Source organism: Aedes albopictus, chromosome 2, assembly GCF_035046485.1.
Source record: "Aedes albopictus strain Foshan chromosome 2, AalbF5, whole genome shotgun sequence".
Taxonomy (NCBI): domain Eukaryota; kingdom Metazoa; phylum Arthropoda; class Insecta; order Diptera; family Culicidae; genus Aedes; species Aedes albopictus.
The window spans coordinates 374,075,456-374,089,774 of record NC_085137.1 but is presented as its reverse complement, the minus strand read 5'-3'; the positions used below and the strand labels follow the sequence as shown (position 1 = coordinate 374,089,774).

The window sequence follows — 14,319 nt, the reverse complement described above, 5'->3', positions numbered from 1 at the left end:
TCGAAACCGTGCTTCAAAAAATTTAAAGTAGAACAGTTTTTGAGTTTTAGCTCAATATCAAGTCTTACAACTTTTAAAAAATGGAATTTCATAAAATTCAAATATCTTGCGTTTTGTTCAACCAATTTTAAATCTTTTTCCATAAATTAAAATCTGAATATAATACCATTGGATCATCTGAATACAGGTTTTGCGTCAGATTGATGAAATTCAATATATTGTCGAGTTTTGGGGACGATCTCCCTAAATTTTAGCAAAATTTCCAAAATTATATGAAGAAATGTATTTTTTTTTCAATAGGAAAAAGTATTTTAAAAATTCTTTCTCAACGTTTTTTGACATATCATATGTAGGCGAGTTACAGTAAAAAATTCAGCTCAATCGGAGCATTGATTACGAAGAATGAGATATGTGAAGTGAGCGATTTTGCTTAAAAATAGAACCAAAATCGTTTTCAAATCATCAACCTTGTATGGAAAGTCGAAAAAATTTCCGCTCTACTGTAATTTTTTTCCTTCGCATTTTCGAACTTAGGGCATGATTCTACACCAAAAACAATCATCAGCTTACCGAGTTCAAAAATGCTGTAAACTACTTTGGGAATAACTTTTTAACACTCTTTTGGAAACTTCTTCGCCAATTCATATGGAAATTGATTAGTTAATTCATTTGGCATTTTTTTCGGCAATCCCTTTGGATTTTGTTTTGGTGCTCTTTTGATAATTTCTCGGCAATAATATTCGAAATTGATTTTAGTTATTATTTTTGAAGTTTCGATATTCTTTGGGCAATTGCTTTGGAAATTTATCAGGACGGGATTTCAGCAATTTCATTGAAAGTTACACCGGCAGTCCTTTTGCTAATATACCTGAAATTAACGTTTGTTTTCATGTCAATAGTTCCTTTAGAAATTCATTCGATAGGTACTTTTAAAATTCCTTTATTCAATTCGTTTGACTGACTCCGGTAATTCCTTTCCTTTGGTAATTCCTCTGGATTTTTATTCATAATTCTTTACGGAATTACGTCTGTTTTGCAGCTGGTTTTTGTCTGGTTTTGCAGTTCTATGAGATACACTCTTGCGAATTAAAAAATAAATCCAAGAATTTAAAACGGAACGGCCGAAGAAATTCGCAAAGGAATCACCTAATTACCAGAGAAGTTTACAAACAATTTCCTAAGGAAATCACAAAGAAATTTCTAAAAATGTTTTTTTTTATTTATTGAAAAAAAATCTTACTTTTTTTTTAAATTTCTCATTATTAGAGAAATTTCTTAAGCATTTCTAGCAAAAACACTCAAATTCTTTGGAGGAATTTGTGCAACAATCTTCGAAAAAATCTTGCTGAAGTAATTATACAAATACATGAAGAAATCCTTGCATGAAGAAAGCCCGAAAGATTTGTTGAAAAAAAAAAATGTGAAATACTTGGGACATCAGTTTAACCCTTCAGGACGCGCGCCGTTGTGAAAAAAATAACAATGCAAAAAAAAACCTCGCTCGTCGTATACAGCGCAAGTGTATTTTTGGGCTCGAACAGGCGCGCGTCCTGAAAGTTTAAGTAAGAATGAATGAAATCAATTGAGGAAATTCTAAGAGAATGCTTAATAAATTTTGAACGAATTTTTGGAGAAATCGTAAGAGCATTTATTGGATGAACTACTAAAGTCATTCCTGAAGAAACTTTGGGAGGGATTTCCACAGGCCTTTTTGAAGGAATTTATTTAAAATTTTGAATAAAACCTTGGAAGAATTCCGAAAGCGAGTCCTGGAAAAATCCCAAGAGTAATCCTCGGTAGAATTCTTGGAGAAATTGTTAAATAAATTTAACAAGGACAGCTCTATCCTATTGATGAAATCCTTGCAGTAGTTTCTAACAAGATCCTTGAAGGAATTCTGAAAGGTTTTTTTCATAATTTTCGAAAGTTTTGTTTTGGAGAAATATTTAAGAAATCCTTGGAAAAAATCCCGTAGGAATTCTTAAAGCGATTCCTGAAAAATTCCCTATGGATATCCTCATGAAATCTTAATCTTGCATTAATCACTTAAAAGATGCTTCTAGGTATTCTTAAAGAATTCCTGAAGAAAGTAGCAAAACAGTATTAGGAGGAATCCTTGGAGTATCATGAGAATATTTTTTTTTATTCGATAAGATAGGGCATCTGTTCCTTTACTATTTAAGCATATATGCTCCAATTTTCATCCTACTCAAATCAAAGGAATGAAGCGCTTTTTGTCTTGTTTCTGTCATTGATTCCGTAATCGTTTTGTTTTCGAATAGGATTCATTTGCGACTCTAGGATTATTAAGGGCATGTTGACCCTACCAGGAATTCTCAGAGAATTTTTTAAACGATTTTTTCGGAGGAATTTCTAGCGGAATCATTAATAACCTGGTGAAAGAAGGTCTCGATAGAACTTTGAAGGAGTCTTATGAAAAATCACAATAGATGATTTTTAATAGTTCCCAGAGAAATGTTAGCAAAAATTCCTGTAGGAATCCTTGAAAAATGTCCTTGAGTTGATGGATATTAAAGAATTCGTTGGAGGAATTCCAGAAAGATTTTTCGAAAGAATTTCTACAAAACTCCTACGAAGCTCCTCTGAGAATTTTCTTAGAGGAACTTAGGAATTTCCGAAGAAATCCTTGGAATCCTTCTGAGCGTAACGTGATTTTATTGCGTTCCAATTCATTTGTGTTGCCGGTTAAATTAACTAAACAGTTTTAATTTCCGTGGATAGAATGACAATTTAATCGATAAAATGACAGTTCGCCCCGAACAAAAAAAAATTCACATACAATCTTTAAATGGAATTTAAAAATAGTTCCCGGGCACCAAAAATGATGAAATTTTGGACTTCGTCTATTTTTGGACGGAGATTCCGATTATGAAATAATCTGCATTCCCCTACAGAACCCGATTTCGATTCTATTTTTTCGGTTCCATATTCGGTTCCAACAAATCTTTTTGAATTATATACTCTCTTCCAGAATTTTGTTAATAAATTGTTCACAGCCACAACTATTTATTTTTATTCTTTTTATTTTTAAATCTTTGGAGAATTTTTTGTAGCATTTTTTCTGGAATCTTCTAAATGAATCCTCAGAGATATTATTGATAGAAACCCTGGTGGACTTCCTGAACAAATGTTTCGAGAAATACTCGATGAAGCCTTTGCAAGAATCTTTTGAAGTACTTTGGAAGTATTTCTGAAAACATTCTCGGAAACAACACTGCCCATATAGCCGAGGCGGTAAACGCACGGGTATTCAGCATGACCATGCTGAGGGTAGACGGGTTCGATTCCCGGTCGGTCCAGGATCTTTTCGTAAAGGAAATTTCCTTGACTTCCTTGGGCATAGAGTATCTTCGTGCCTGCCACACGATATACGCATGCAAAATGGTCATTGGCAGAGGAAGCTCTCAGTTAATAACTGTGGAAGTGCTCATAGAACACTAAGCTGAGAAGCAGGCTTTGTCCCAATGAGGACGTTACGCCAAGAAGAGAGAGAGAACACTGTAAGAATTCCTGAAGGAATGCTTATAGAAATACTGAATGACATCCTTGCATTTACGACTTGAAAGATTCTTGAAGACAAATTGTTCTTCGAGAGAGATTTTTTAAAAGAAAACGGTAAAGCAATCTTTGAATTGATCTTTGAATTCCTTAAGGATTACTTGGTACAATTCCCAAAAAAATTGTTAAAAAAATTCGACATAATTCTTAGAAAAAATCTTACGTTCATTGATGGATTTTATTGGATTTTTTCATCGTTTTGTACAAAATACAACAGGCGATCATTCGAGAGATTTATCATTGTAAAATATGTACATCTGTCATTTTCATGGGGGCCCACGAATTTTGTTCCGCACCGGGCCCCCAAATTCCTAGCTACGCCACTGATGTGTATAGTTCTTCAAGTTCATCCGTCATTTTTGCATATTGCTCATTTGAAGTAAAGCAGAAATTCAATTTTGTTATATGTATATCTGACTGTTTAACTGCCCAGTCATACAGTTCTCGAGGAGTTGTGATTGTGTTTCCATAATCTCGAGAAAGACTTGCTCGTTTTGCCATTCGCTTGAGAGTACCTCCAACAGCGTCACATGGACCTTTGCCATGTGAAGTTGCGAAGAAGTGCCATTCTGCTTCCAATCCATAATTGGACCGAAAACTGCATAAACTGGCAATTTTTTTTTTGTTCTTATAATGAGCTGCTCCATCTGACATGAAAGTAATTTTTGAGAAATCAATCGATTGTTTAATGAAATCCAGCAGTTTTGATTTAAATAACTGAACTGCTGTTGTATCGTGTGTAACTACTTCAGATATTATTGTAAAGCTCAAGTTTTCCAACTTATTTTCTTTTCTGTAGTACACTTCAAAGGGGTGAATGGTAGCTTGAGAATTATTCCAATGGTAACCTTGAGCTGAATTTTGAATGATAAATGAATAATTTTCTGAAAAGTCACAAATTGTTAATACTTCACCCTGTTTAAGAGATTCTTTTTTATCCCGCAAAAATGAGGATTGTTCTTTATAAATGAAATCATGAGTTATAAGCTTATCAACTTTTTCTACAAAATACGGAACAAACTCGTCTATAGTCTTAGTAATAGTTTCCAAATTGCATCGATCAGTGGTTAGCCATTGTTGAAATAAAACCGATTCTTTATCATTCGCTTCTAATAATGATGTTAGTTCACTGGTTCTAGGCACACAATAATACAATTTCAGCAAACAGAATGCTGTTTTAAGCATTCAGATATCAAAACAAGCTGAGAAACAGGTTCTATTCCAGTTGGGATGTAACGCCAAGAAAAAGAAGGCACCCAATCAAACAAAGTTGTAATGCCCATTGAGTGTTATTAAATGGGTATAAGGATTCTTGATACATCCTGTACGAGTTAATACGCAACACGCTAAAAAAAATAACATGAAAAAGTTTTTGTTAGAAAAACTTTTTTTCCTTAAAAGTGCCCATCTTGTGATGTATGGAGGAAAGTTAGGCAACAATATTGACTTTCTTGGAAAAAAAATTCAAAACATAAAAAAAGTGGGCATTTTCTGTAAATTGACTTTTAATTTTAAAAATATATTTTTTAGCGTGTAAAAATGTATTTAGAATTTTTAAAATATTTTTTCATGAAAGCTTGGACAATTCTCTAAAAGTCCCCCATACATCACTTTTCTATAGGTCTTGTCATTTTTGAGTTATATCGATTTTAAAAAATTCTTCGAAAAAAAGTTAGGCCCTCTTCAAATGTTACTCTAGAAAATTTTCGAAAATTTAAGTATGCTAAGTTGCTTATAAAAACCTAGTCTTTATGCCCACCAAGTTTCATTCGATTCTGAGAGGGTGTTGCCAACCACTGGTCGAGTTGGCGCGAAATTCGTCTATGTTATCAGCCATAATCACAATGATAAATTTAACTCGTTAAATCAGATACATACGCTTCGAAACTATGTATTAGACCTGTTCACTTTGAAACTTTTTTTCTCCGATTCTCCGTGACACATCAAATTATCAATCCATATGCAAAAACAAGTATTCAGTCCAAAATTGAGCCAAATTGATAAAGATTTAAAGGTGTATCAAATCGATTTTGTGATTTTTTAACCGTTTTCACAGAAATTTACTCATAAATCCAGAAAATTGCTCCGAAAGGGTGCCGAAAACACCGTTAGGATATAGTTAGTACAATACTCTACAACCTTGCCGAAGACACTACGGTGTTTAAATTGCTTATTTCGAAGCTATTCAATAATTTTTGTTGAGAAATCACGAAAAAAACACGATATTTTTTATGATTTTACATATAAAAGTCATGTAATTTTACATTATTTTAAGTGACTAAATTAATTAGCTATTTCTGCTTTGTGTAACGAACATTTCGTCCATACATTGTTTTTGTGTAGGAATTCGTTTTCAACGACTAATTATCAAAAGTATGTCACGTTGATACTAAAAATCGCGTAGAATTGCCAGTACGAATTAAAACAAAGTTACCCATGATTAAGACGTCATGCCATCGTTTTCTAATGTCTTTTGATTCAAGTATCAGAAATGGCGCAGATGATAAGGCTCGAGCCTGCGGATCAGAAGGTCCCAGGTTCAAGCTCAAATACATAATAAACTTTTTTTTCTTTCTTTGTAGCAGTTAGGATGATGAATCTGCCATGACCCATGGCCCATGACTTACACGCAATCTCCCAAATGACGATGATCGGGACCTGCCATTTAAGCCCATTCCAGGACTAGTTGACAAGAAATCGTGTCGACGAGATCAGCTGGACGAAATATTGGACATCTGTTTGATACCGATTAATTTAGCTAAAACAATTCAATACGATGATGGAACTGCTTCTGGATGCAAAATTTATCATACAACTGTGGAGATTACTTCCATCTATCTAGTCACAAGCAACACAACTACACGATAAAGGGAAACTTCATTCTTACTATGCACTCTACGATTTCGAAACAAGGCTATGATGCCAAATTGCAATGAGATGCAGAGCGTAGTCTCATTAACTTATAGCTGGATCGAGACGCAAAAAATCCTATTCCAGGGCTCGAACCTTGAATCTTCGAATCGGCAGTCTCATGCTCAACCATCTACACCAAATTGAAACTGATGCAGATGCGACAAAGAAATGTAATGACGTTTTAATCATGGGTAACTTTGTTTAATTTTGTGCTGGCGACTCTATGCGATTTTTAGTATCAACGTGACATACTTTTGATAATTAGCCAATGAAAACGAATTCCTACACTAAAATAATGTATGGACGAAATGTTCGTAACACATGGGAGCAATATCTAATTAAATTAGTCACTTAAAACAATAGGGGTACTCACTAAACAGATTAAATTGCTGCGTAAGCCATGATTTTCTGCTTAATTGAAATGTTTCATGATTTTGCGAATGAAATAATCAAAGATTGCCTTGGTGATTGCGACATTTAATCAGTTTAATCAGTTTACGCTGGTGAATCCCCCTAATGTAAATTTACATGACTTTTACATGAAAAACCGTAAAAATATTGTATTTTTTCGCGATTTTTTAACAAAAATTGTTGAATAACTTTGAAATAAGCAATTTAAACGCCGTAGTGTCTTCGGCAAAGTTGTAGAGTAATGTTCCAACTATATTTTAACGGTGGTTTTGGTACCTTTTCGGTGCAATTTTTTGGATATTGGAGTACATTTTCGTGAAAATGCTCGAAAACACACAAAATCTATTTGATACACCTCTAAACCTTTATCAATTTGGCTCATTTTTGGACTGAAGACTTGTTTTTGCATGCCGATTGATAATTTGATGTGACACGGGTAGGTCAAAAAAAGTGAACAGGTCTACTATGTATGTTTTCTGCTGCATGGATCACCTTTAAAAAGGTATGCGTTTTTGTTTTATAAGACTTGTTCATACGGTTGCCCTCAAAATGACCTATATAAAACACCCTAAAATGGTACGTTACGGAGTGAAATTACTAGATCATCTTTCGAGAAATACAATCAGTTATTGCTTGTTTTATACAGTTCGTCTGATTTTTGTTGTACCTATGTGTGTGCCGCGTGTAATACACGCAGGGAAAATTATATTGAATTCAAACATAAAGTGCTTTCAATCAAGAAATAACCACCTCCTAATACAGTTTTGCTTTGAATCTAGGTGTTGGCATGTTGCATTGCTATCTTTTTACAATCAATTGCATCGTTGCTTTAAAGTAAACAGTTTTTCTAATTTCAAAGACAGTATTTTCCAGAAACAAATATTACAAATTTACAAATCAATGATTTTTGTTAGAAGAATCGAATTCTTCTACTACTATACTGATTGCAAAATTTTCTTAATTTTCTTACGGTGAAAACAACAACTCTTGAAAATCGTTAGTATTCTCGAATATTGAATTCACTTTGAGATGAAGTCTTTCTAAATTTGATTCTAATATATTACATATCTGCGTGTAGACTTGGAAACTCCTTAATACACTAAATGTGAATGGTGTTTTCAAACATACGGTAAGGATACAAACCTCATAACCGCGATCTAGGACTGTTGTAAAACCTACAAATTTGTGCAACCAACTGAATGCCAATGCTAACTATTATAACTGGCGTCACGAGCCTAATACAATCGTTTATTAAAAATTGCTAAATTGTGTTTTACGTCCAATGTATCATCCCAGTACACCTGAAAGATACGAAAAATTCACCTATTCTAATCAGTCGCTACCTTATCTCTCTTTATTACAGCAACGTGCTCGAAATTCTGCCGAGGTTATATGCCGGTACAGCTCACCGTGCAAATTAGTTCCAATTGAGACGAATCGCCGAGCAAACATTTCCACTTAAACCAAGTGAACCGAGTTAAAAAAAACATAAAAAAATGAGTGCTCCGCCAGCTCCGTACGCACCGTATCATCCGGCGGACGATAAAACCGGCGGATACGCCCCACAATACCTACCGGCGGATCCTCAGGGCGGTTACCCACCAGGACCGGGTCATGCGCCTTATCCACCGGGGCCACCAATGGGAGCATATGGAGCTGTAAGTTACTGAAGTTACTAATGTGTTGTGACTGGTTTGGTTGATGCTTGCTAATAATCATTAATAGACAATATTACGGAGATTGCACTGATTTTTGGTCTGCAAATTAGAAAATTTGATTTGAGGCTATTCGTTTCAGGCAGCGATTCTACTTTGAACACATTTTGTTACAGGATCTAGGACCATTTTGGCGGGGGACCTATTTTGGGCACTTGCTGCTATAACTCAGTCGATTTCACACCAATTGGCTTCTTTAGCATTGTTGAGGCAATTCCATATTCTGAATCTGCAGGACAACCTGAACCGAAATCCAGTTTTTTTTTTTATGAATTTTGGTGCCCGGGAACCTATTTAAACGTAAATTTAAAGTTTGAATGGGAGCGATTTGTTGAATCGCCCCTCGTCGGATTTTGTACTGGGTGGAGCTAACAAGCAGCTACCAAGCTGTCCAAAGGGAATATCAAAAAATCACTTTGAAATTGATTTCAGGTATCATAGTGAAGAAAAATTAAAAAAAATATAGTGGCTCAAAAAAGGAGCTCTTTTGTATAAAATTTGTCATTTTTGTTCAAAATTCAGAAACTCAATCGATTAGAGTTTTTGGACATTGCTAGATTTGCAAATCTTACCGTGGCCCAAAAATCAATTGATTCTAAATTGATTGAGTTATAGCAGCATGTGCACAGAATAGGTCCTCTTGCCCAAATGGTCCCAGATCCTAATTCATCAATTTTAAATCCAAATGGAATGCTCTTTGTACTGACTTGTAGTAGAAATGTGTCCAGAAAAAAACGCTGCCCTGGTGGTGGCATACCCTTTGTTGTGTTTTGCGTAGAGTTACTTTGCTTGTCGAAGTGTAAGTCGAACTCAAATATTATGACGGATTCTAAAGTTTTCCAGATCGATGGTCGCCATGCACCCTACATATTAGAACTTAAAATAGAATCATTAGCGTGCACAGGGGGTGGCAAGGGGGGGGGGGCAGTTGCCTCCCCTTTATAATTTAAGAAAATATTTATAAGAAATATGGTGCGGACGTCGGAAGATGCGATTTCTTGAGGATTAATTATATCCACCATATTGAGACTCATTAAATTATTGCCATCAAATGCAACTATTATGTCAGTATAATGCAACATCTTCAAATTCCATGCACCACAAGATTTTTTACGGGGTCGAAATTACCTGACGGGCGATAAGGAAGAGCTGCTGAAACCCCTGGGCCCAGTTTACAACGTTGCCGCTGGGTTATTACCGTACCGTTCGTGCAGAAATTACTGAACGAATTCCTCCAGGAATTCCTGGAAGAATTCCTACAGGAATTCTTGAGGAATCCTTGAAGTAAATCTTGGATATTTCAGGAGGATTCCCTGGAGGAAACCCTGGAAACATCCCAGGAGGATTTTCTCGAGGAATTCATGTAGGAATTTCTGGAGGAATTCCGATAAAAAAACCTGGAGTAATTCCTGGAGGAATCCCTGGCGCAAACCTTAGAACAATTTAAGGAATAATTCCTGGAGAAATTTCCGGAGGAATGCCTGGAGGGATTCCTGAAGGAATGTTCGGAAGAATTTCTGGAGGAAGCTCTGTAAAATTCCTGGAGAAATTCCTGGTGGTATTCTTTGAGGATTCATTGAAGGATTTCCATGATTAATTCCTGGATGGATTACAGGAGGAATTCATAAAGGAATCCCGGTAAGAATTTCAGGAGAGATCCACGTAAAATATCTGGAGGAATAGCTGAAAACATTCCTGATGGAATCTTTGGATGAATTTCTGAAGGAATTTCTGGAGGATTACGTGGAGTAGGGTGGCCCACAATTATATGAAAAACAAAAATTTCGAAAAAGGCCAAGTCTTACCTCCTAAATCAGTTGCTTTGTACTCCCAGAAGCTACGTTCAAAATTTGAGAGATATCAATTAAGCCTAAGGGGGCGCTCGAAACGCTTGAAGTTTGTATGGGAAAACTTGGCCAAATGTACGTAGAATTTTTTAGTTTTCGAATTTTCGTTCGCGTTCAGTAATCAAACCTTTGGTATTATTGTAGGTGACTATATGCCAAACAACTTTGTCGAAGACCGCGAAGTGATCCGACGGCTGTGAAAAAAGTTATACCCAAGGCAAAGTGAGGCAAAGTATTGAGATTTCATTATTGATATTATTCCTTTACATGTATTGGTAAAACAACAATAAAGTTTATCCTCACTTAACCTAGGGTATAACTTTTTTCACAGACGTTGTATCACATTGCGGTCTTCGACAAAGTTGTTTGGCATATAGTCACCTACAATAATAACATAGGGTTTGATTATTGAATGCTTACAGCGCCACCAAGCGGCAAAATTCGAAAACTCAAAATGTTTGCATACATTTGCCAAAGTTTTCCTATACAAACTTCAAGCGTTTTGAGCGCCCCCTTAGGCTCAACCGATTTTGCTCAAATTTTGAACGTAGCTTCTGGGAGTCCAAAACAACATATTTAGGAGGTAAGACTTGGCATTTTTCGATTTTTTTGTTTTTCATATAAGTGTGGGCCACCTTAACGTGGAGACGGGCTAGGTAGTCTAGTGGCTACCGCTTCTGATTCGTATGCAGAAGGTCATGGGTTCAACCCCTGGCCCGTCCTTTTCATCCTACTTTGTATCTTTCTATCCACTTTCTCTCGCTCATGTTCATAGCCATCGCTAGAACCAGAAACGAATTGAAAAAAGAAAAAAAATCGTTTCCCTCCCTTCCAACTTCCACTCACAGCACAGTGTATATATAACGCCTATAAGTTATGCAACCAAAAGCTCCGCTTGACCTTATTCACCTTATTCACCACACAATCTATCAAGAACACTATAAATAACCCCTATCCATAGATCGCATCACCGACCCAACGGTGACTCCCAGATCTCCCATCCTTTCCTAACAAATACCCCAGTCCGTGCGGGTTGTGGGGACGCAGAGTGCTCTCGGTCTCTATTAGCAACAACCAGTACACTTTAACATTCATTTCCCTTCCCAGCTGACTATAAGGACTTGGCCGGCGCCGTTATTGATCAAATATGCATGAGCTGCTAAAATTGTACTTTGAGAATAAGTGGAATGTCCCAGCCCCTTATTCAGTTGGATCTCAGTGCAATTGGTACCACCCAAGTAACAATTTTAATTTTATCAAAGTTTTTTAGCGATTCAAAAACCCTAAACATAAAACCATTGATGCCGACTTGAAAATGCTCTCGAGTTCTTGTATGCCTCAATAAGCCCACGTTCTGGCTAGTTGGCCCAGTCTTATTAGGGTCTACAGGACTTCGTATGCAAACCAGCTTAGGATTTCGGGTTGTATCATAGTTTTATCTTATCCCCCATCTTCTGACTTGTCAAATATTTGTTTTGATTATTTTTCACTCTCAATAATGTTCGATCGTCAGAATAAATTATCCTGCCATCAATTGGAAAGATGCCGATCTGAAATTCAGGTTTGTTTTCCTATTTACTACGTGTCAGGAGACATGCCACGGAAAATTTATGGTGAATGTGACTGTGATAATGACTGTGATGTCGTCCGATCTAGTCAGGCCTGCACGATAGAATGACGAGTGGTGCCGGCTATTCGTGGTTGGATCGTTCGTTCGCTAGTGCAGCCACCCACACTAGTTCAACACATATACCACATGGTATCATTCATAATATAGATCACCACATCCCCTTTCCATTATAAGATAATTTCATAGACATTAGATTGTTATTTAATTGTTATTTAATTATGGTATATATCTCTTACCTTAAGTAACTGGTACATAAATGTCAGCTGCGAATACCTTACCTAAGCCTCAAATCTTACACGCGGTTTGCGGATACGCTCAGAATATCGACGTTCCCCGATGGGCTCAGCCTGATGATCCTGGGTTTCGTCACACTCATCATTTTCAGACTGAGCGGAAACCTTTTTCAAGTGAGCCACGTTCCTATCGTAGCTCTTTCCAGTATCCGTTGATCGAACCCGAACCTTTGACCCATTGCGATTCTCTACTACGAATTTCTCCGCTAGGAAATTGGTAGAGAGTTTATTTGATGGATGCAGGTTCTTCATTAGAACCATGTCTCCTGAGATGATGTCACTCGATTTAGCTTTCCTTCTCTTGTCTTCTCCTACCTTTCCTTTCAGTTTTTGAGTTGCATCTTGGTCTGCATAGTCAGTTGATGTTACAGCGGTACCTAGGTCATCTGGATCCGGGAACTTGAAGCGCAGTTTTCGATTTTGTAAAAGCTCGCTTGGAGCTTTCCCGGTTGTTGAATGTGAAGTGTTGTTGTACATTTCAAGATACTGGTTCATTTCCACTTTCCAGTCACCATAGAGAGCATTAGCAATCTTCAAACGCTTGAGAAGTGACCGATTTTGTCTCTCCACTTCTCCATTAGCTTGCGGCCAATAAGGAGAAGTGTGATTCAGATGGATTCCTTTTGTGCTACAGAATTCTTGAAATTCTGTGGATACAAATTGCTTGGCATTATCGAGTGTCAAAGTACGTGGCACTCCCCAGATGCTGAATATTTTCATCAGCCGCTTTATGGTTTCCTTTGCTGTAATACTAGTCATAATCTCCAAACATAAATACCTATAAACAAACAAGATTTCTCAATAAAGACAAAATATTATTAATAAGTGAGAATAACGAAAGATACCTGCTGAAGTAATCGATTACCACCAATATATACTCTCCTGTTGGCAAAGGACCCAGAAAATCTATGGCGATGTCCACCCAAGGCTTGTCCGGCAACGCCCTTCGTTGCATTGGCTCCGGCGGATCAGCCATTTGTACCAAGCGACAACCTTCACAACTGTCACATGTTTTTGATACACAGGCGTCCATCTTAGGCCACCAACAGCGATCTCTCAACCTACGCTTCATGATCGTCTGGCCAGGATGTCCTTCGTGAGCAAGTACTAACATCCTACTTCGTAAAGCAGCCGGAATCACAAGTTTTGTTCCTCGCATTATGAGTCCATTGACGAATGATAATTCGTGTCGAAATGCCGCATAGGGTTTCAAGAGTTCTGACGTCCAATTATCTTCCATTACTGCCAGTTTGATAGCTTGCATTTCTTCGTCCTTTTCCGTAGCTCCAACAACTTCCGAGATATCAACAGCAGCTGTTTCTTGAATTGTCCTGATCGAGATTTCCGTTTCATCGTCAAAGTTTTCGCTCCACGAATCATCCACAAGCATAGCTAAGGTAGTAGATGCTAAACGGCGGATGTAGACTTCCGATTCCTCCTGCCAGTTGTCTTCCACATGTGATGCCATTCGAGACAGAGGGTCGGCAATGTTTGTAGAGCCTTTCCTGTACACGACCGCGAAGTTGAACGACTGCAAGCGCAGCATCCACCTTTCTATGCGGGCTGTTGGGCGTGATTTTGTAGTAAAAAGAACTTCCAGTGGGCGGTGGTCAGTTTCAACAGTGAACGAGATTCCGAGAAGGTAATCCTTAAACCTTTCAACTGCCCACACTATACCCAACGCTTCTTTTTCAATTGGTGGGTATCGCTTCTCTGTTTCAGAGAGACTTCTTGATGCGTAACTTATTACACGTGGCTGATTACTTTTTACCTGTATCAGCACCGCCCCAAGCCCAACACCAGATGCATCAGTAACAAGCAATGTTTCATCCTTAGGATCGAAATATCCTAAATTTTGTAGGTTGCTCATGTGTTGTTTCAGTTTTTCGAATGATCGTTGATGGGTAGATCGCCATTCGAATGGTGTCGCG

General features: G+C 37.1%; 1 protein-coding gene across 5 annotated transcripts in view; it reads left to right on the top strand.

The window, feature by feature from the left end:
* LOC109401270 (phospholipid scramblase 1) overlaps positions 1 to 14,319 on the top strand; it is a 61,217-nt gene that overhangs the window by 20,308 nt on the left and 26,590 nt on the right. For all 5 annotated transcript variants that reach the window (XM_062852964.1, XM_029869212.2, XM_062852963.1 and 2 more), the window contains one exon: positions 8,267 to 8,561. In XM_062852964.1, the coding sequence (XP_062708948.1) occupies positions 8,400 to 8,561 (162 nt within the window). In that variant the 5' untranslated portion in view covers positions 8,267 to 8,399. The remainder of the gene's footprint in view (positions 1 to 8,266; positions 8,562 to 14,319) is intronic.